At 36.9% G+C, this 6,000-nt stretch overlaps 1 protein-coding gene across 4 annotated transcripts in view; it reads right to left on the bottom strand.

The window, feature by feature from the left end:
* Nucleotides 1-625: 625 nt before the first annotated feature.
* Nucleotides 626-6,000, bottom strand: part of LOC113536355 (potassium voltage-gated channel subfamily KQT member 4) — a 60,168-nt gene continuing 54,793 nt past the window's right edge. For all 4 annotated transcript variants that reach the window (XM_034298799.2, XM_034298800.2, XM_026930238.3 and 1 more), the window contains 3 exons: nt 4,883-5,014; nt 4,029-4,167; nt 626-3,334 (listed from right to left, as the gene is read on the bottom strand). In XM_034298799.2, the coding sequence (XP_034154690.1) occupies nt 3,131-3,334; nt 4,029-4,167; nt 4,883-5,014 (475 nt within the window). In that variant the 3' untranslated portion in view covers nt 626-3,130. The remainder of the gene's footprint in view (nt 3,335-4,028; nt 4,168-4,882; nt 5,015-6,000) is intronic.

Here is a 6,000-nt window from a genome sequence, read left to right as displayed (position 1 = left end):
GAGGAAACAGGAAAACCAGGAGGAAACGCAGTGACGTGGGAAGAACATGCAGTGAAACTCCACACAGAGCTCAGGATCGAACCTAGCTAACTGTGCAAAACTGTTATTTTATGCAGTTTTGCCTTTTTTATGTGTATATATGTTTTCCCTATGTCCCCAAGCGGTACTTTCCACTTTCTAAATTGAAATATGTATTAAATATATAGTACCTTTGCTTATTTCTACCCTGTTTCCATATTTCTGCCCTGTTATGTTCCACTCTGTTAGGAAGCACAGGCATGTGGAAAAAACACAACACATAAATGTTCTTCTTACATCAGCAGAATAGTTTGAAGAATAAAATACAGGTTTACTGTATATGTATATATAATACATAACAAAATTATGTAAATGTAGTGATGGAAAATTAGCATACAGGCATAAAGCCACAGTCCTCACAGTCCTTGACTGTATGTCTGAAAGTTTTATAAACAGAATTTATTCATTTCAGTAAATCTTCAAAATGAACATTCTTAGACTCATGTGATGTGTATACAATTACTGTCTCCAGCAGCTCTGTTGTGTCACAAAATTATGAAAATTACCGATGGAGTGCTATTACAAATAATAATAATAATAATAATAATAATAATCCTGCTTTTTCTTAAACAAAATCTGGCTTTATTCATTCTTCTTTTACAATCATACTAGACTGAACATACATATTGTAGAGCAAATGATCTCTCACGTTAGCAGATAACAATCATGTCCATAAACTCAATCAATGAATAAAATAGAAATGGTTAAAGGTAGCTTCGTGGAGCTCAACACAAAATCAACAAGAGCCGAAAGTAATGATATGGCGAGAGAAATGAATTAAAAGCCTAAATGTAAGGAATATCAAACAGGAAAAAAGGAAGGAAATTAATTTAAAATAATTAACAAAAGACTAAACAAACAAAAGAATAAGGCAAAGCAAAATGTGTGTATGATGTGAGAGGAAGATAAACTTCTTTTTTGCCAAGAGCATACAATATCTGAACATGTGTAGGTGCAAACATGGTTATGTAGAAAACTCCTTTTGGATTTTGTGTACTCCAGTTCAGTCCATTTCAAATGATTCATTAATGCCATGACAAGTAGGCCAAAACAATGCTTAGGTCTACCTTTATATCGTAAACACATCCGTATGCTCTAATTATGAAGATAAGGCATAGAAGTGCTGTTTCCTCTACTTCTCCTGCCATGCTCTTGTTTGACCAGACTGGCTGCAGCATTTTTAATAAAGCTGGACCCCCCTTCCCTACATTACATGCATAGATACTGATATGGAGCTCATGCACAAAGACTAAAGTCTTAGATCAGTCACTTAATTTTGATCACTTCTGCTCAGAAAATCTATACTGGGCAAATATGGGAAACCAAGACAATTCCCAGTGGGTGTGTCACAAAAGTAATATGTGACCATTCCTATTTTATCCACTAATGACTTATGTCATTACATGCCTCTTACAGTAGGGGTAATTAGAGATCTTTATAAAAACAAACAATAAAAGTAATGGACGTACAAAAGCACATACAGCAGAACCTTAAGTTTTCTCGTTATATTCCAGTAGGGCTGCACCATTTCATTTGGTCTGAATTACATGCAGGATGAAAAAGGTGGCAAGGCACAAAGGAAATAGGATCTAAGGATGAGAACAGGGCATATAAACCCTCCTCTAAGTCTAAATTATATCTAAATAAAAAAGAAAGGTGTGCTACTTATGCTACTAGTCCTCCTAAAAAGGCCTCCAGACATGCATTACTATTCATGGAGGAATATTCATTTCAATTCCTATCTATATATCATTAATTGATTAATTATTCATTTCTTTGTTGTTTTGCACAGTGGGCTCTTGAGAGACATCTGAGAGAAACAGAAAACTGTACCCCAATCTGCGCAGCATAGAAAGCGCTACAAGCAGCTAAGAAGTTACCATGGTGTGTCAAAGTACTGTGAGAGCGCCACACCAGACCTAGTTCATTCTTCCCATCACGGGCATGTTTGTTTGGGCCATGCAACAAACAGATCAAGAGTTTAGGAAAGAGATTTTTGTCTTTTGTCCAGCTTTTGACTATAGTGCTGAACTGTCCACATCATGAGGTTAAGGGTATGCAGTACATTCAATAGAAGCTCAGCGCCACCTCGTGGCAAAAAAGGATGCTGCATCAGCTCAAAGCTTAAAAGTGAAACAGAGACCAAAATCTAACACTCAAACTCTGCTCAGATTCATTTGAAGACTAAAGCCCCGAATCTCAGAAAAATAGAATTCTTATTGAAGTCTACTCATTTTAACAAAATAAAACAACAAAAAGAACTTTTCTATGTTAAGAACTCTGTTATCACAGTATTGAGAAATAAAAGACATGAAATGTGCATTAAATGTAACACAAACACTTATTTGTAGTTTTTTTTAAGAGATGGGAGAGGTGACAGTAAATGAAGTTTCTTCAGTAAATGAGTTTTTAGTGGTCAAGTAACAGTGCTCCATCCCCTCTCCTTTGGAAGACTGAAAAGTTCCTAGGACATGTGTTCACAAAAAAAAAAATAATAATAATTCCTCTGCTATTCAATTCATCATATCTTATAAACCTGTTTTTCCTTCAAATGAAATATCAGTGTTTACCCAAGAATGCACATAGACTGTCTTCTTTTAACACCACATACAATAATAATAATAATAATAATAAAAAATGCAGATAAGCACAAAGGGAGAGGTCTTTAAGTGAGGGAAAATAACAAAGGACATGAATATTAAATATGAGGTGTATGTTATTGGACAAATACTGGATTTAGAAAAGAGAGGAACAAACGTCTAGTGCTGATAATGGTCAAACTAACAAATTGTACATTCATAACATTCAAATATTTGTAGACATAAACATATTAATGGGGTCGTAACAAGGTGCAGACTCAAGTCATAAAACATTTTAAAGTCATACATCAGTGTAGAGGTAGGCAACGCCATGTCAGAATGTGATAATGGCTGGAGCATTTAAAAGGCTGTAAGAAGGGCTTTTCGGGATACGTCATGTGAGACTTGAAGCTCCTGGCTGTGTGTCCCGTGGCTGCAGTCACAGCTCATTGTTCTCCTGCTCTCTGCAGAGCTCACTCCATGTTGCCACTGTCTGAATGGGAGATGTTGAGTGTGTTGGCAGAGGGGAAGAGCTCTCGCTGGTCAGTGGGACTGTGGTAGTCAGAGGTGAGGTCAGGCTCCAGTAAGGAGGACAGCGTGAAGTGGGACGAACCCTTTTTTAGGCACTGAGAATAAAAGTTCAGCAGTAGGTCCAGCTTGTTCTCAATGGACTGCACCTGTGAGATCAGAGAAAATCAGTGTTAATGGTGGCTGAACATAGAGCATGTGAGTAAATCCATAAGAAATATCAGGCACATCAGATCTATCTAATGCACAGGATTCAGTCTCAGGAGTTTCCTGAAACTAAGAAAAAAATGGAAATAAATAAGAGTGAGTTCACGCAATGGCTTTAAAAGCTGCTGCCACTGACATCCACTATGATGCTGAGCAAAGGGAACATACTAAAAGTCGTATTCGCAAAGAGATCTGGGACCTAAGGATATTACATGGATGCTGCAGTTACACAAACCAGGTTTATAAATCTCATCATGACTAATGATATGAACAAAAAAGGCAATAGTTTTTTTGGTATGTAAATATAATATATTTTTATATATGTATCTATCTCTATATTTATATTTTAAAACGCAAGACAATTCGTCATTTCTGTACTAAAAAATCATTATAATAAGTTGTACACAGAACTACACTGAAAAAAAAGACCAAATTAAGTAACACATACATCAGTGTCACCTTTTCAGCCCCAAAGGCTTTTGGAGGCTTTTGTGTTAAATAATTTGTTTCTAAAATGTCCTCTTTTTCATAAGGAAGTAACAAATTAGATTTATGGGGATAATTATTATTTGTTCTCTCATTGTTAAAACAACTTTTTTTTTTACCATTTGTGTTAAGAACCTCTTCATGGCCTACCTGTTTCTCCACCTTAACTACACGTCCCATCATGCTCAGCTCGTCCAGCAGATCCAGTTCCGGAGGAGTCTTTTCACCTTTTTCTGTCCTTCCCCTTTTATCAGACGGAACAGCACCACGGCCTACAATCTGATCTACCCTTTAGGCAGAAGAATTAGTCAGTGTAGTCTATAATTTCTTTGCCTTTTTTTTTAATTTGATACTTAATTTTTCATTCCATGTTTGTGAAATTAGTGTTATTAAAGGTATACTTTCAGATATTAATCCTTAAATGCATCCCTGTTTCTCAGATGTTTGTACATAACTTGTTAGTGAAATAGCTCTTATAAGTAACACAAAGTTTTCTACAAACAAGCAACAATTACTAACTTATTAAATAACATCTTTTAAAAAATATATATTCTGATATTTTGCCTGATACCTATGTAATGAAGAATGTACAAGAAATTACAGAATATGTTCACATCTATTTATAGAAACATATTTTGTCAGGCGGAAAATGTGGGATTATTTTCTGTTTTTCCATGATTATATGAGGAAATGTTAAAATGTTAAACACACACCAAAATGTTAAACACACACCATTCATTCAATCATTCATTCATTCATACATACATACACACATACATACTCACTTACATACATACAATTTTAGCATTTCTGTATTGGTAAATTGCTTAACGCCAAAAGGTTAAGGATTACTAGAGAGGTAGGGGCCTAAGTGAAAAAACGTGTCAGGTCATGGGAGACCCAGGGTGTGCATTTAAGGATTAATCTCAATATTTTATGTTCAACTTGAAACGGGAATGTTCTCAGAAACAAACACCACTGTTCAAATTCTTATTAAATCTAACCTCATCTGCAGGCTCTTAATTCTGCCCAGCATGTCTAGGTGTCCAGCTGAATACTGCTCAATCACATCCTTCACATCATATGGTCGCAGTGTTTCTTTAAACTTGCGCTTGGCGACCAAAAACTTCAATATCCTACACACAGAAAGCATAAATAAACACAAATTACAGACCGCTCCAGAACTCCAAATGGTTTTTTCTTTGCAATACAGAGCTAAAGCAGAATTCATGCAAATAAATCTGCAAGATTAAAAATAACAGGATGAATTATAGAAATGGTCTACAATGTACAGGTACACACTATATGTACTAATATTTCAGGGTGTGAAAGGGGGTCCCCCCTTCTTGTGACACTCAGACACAAGCTACCACAACACTCAAAATGCAATCTATCAGATTTTTTTCTTTTTCTAAGGGCATCGAGGTGGCACAGTGGGTAGCATTACCACCTCACAGCTTCAGGGTTCCCCAGCTCAGGTTACTGTCCGTGTGGAGTTTCTGTGCTCCCAGTTTCCATGTGAATTTCCATCTCCCAAATGTGCCAGTAGGTGCATTGGCTATGCTAAACTGCCCCAGGTGAGGGGCATGGTGTTCTGTGATGGACTGCGTACCATTCAGGATGTAATCCCTCCTTGCACCCAGCGTTCCCTGTCATCAGTCATATCACAAACTGTTCCAAATCACTGATCTTTAATATTATGAGTGACATTGACGTTGCAGGTGCTTTTATGTTAGTAATGTAGCTATATAAAATAGGTCCGTTGCCTAACAATCTCACAAGTTATTTTCAGGCTTAGCCATGACCAGAGTGTTCTGCATTACACATTCTTTATCTAAACCGCTTTTGGCAGATGTCTGACAGCTTGTCATAGCTTGAAGAAATTAAACAGTGCCAGGTTGGTCTCTCCCCCGAACTCCTGCTCTGATGCTAGTTACTGTGCTCATATTACTCATGAAGCTGACTCAACAAAAACAAACAAAACACCCCTAATGTTAGCATCGCCAAGCAGCTGTGCTCAAACTGCCATCTTGCAACATGATAAATTACTCCATGAGAGCAGAGGGGATCATGGGAGCAGAGAGGGCTTTCTTCCCCTTTCAGCAGGCATTTTGCCCTGGGA

The sequence above is a fragment of the Pangasianodon hypophthalmus genome, chromosome 23 (assembly GCF_027358585.1).
Source record: "Pangasianodon hypophthalmus isolate fPanHyp1 chromosome 23, fPanHyp1.pri, whole genome shotgun sequence".
Classification (NCBI taxonomy): Eukaryota; Metazoa; Chordata; class Actinopteri; order Siluriformes; family Pangasiidae; genus Pangasianodon; species Pangasianodon hypophthalmus.
The sequence above is the reverse complement of the archived record's forward strand: the minus strand, read 5'-3'. Positions and strand labels throughout refer to the sequence as shown.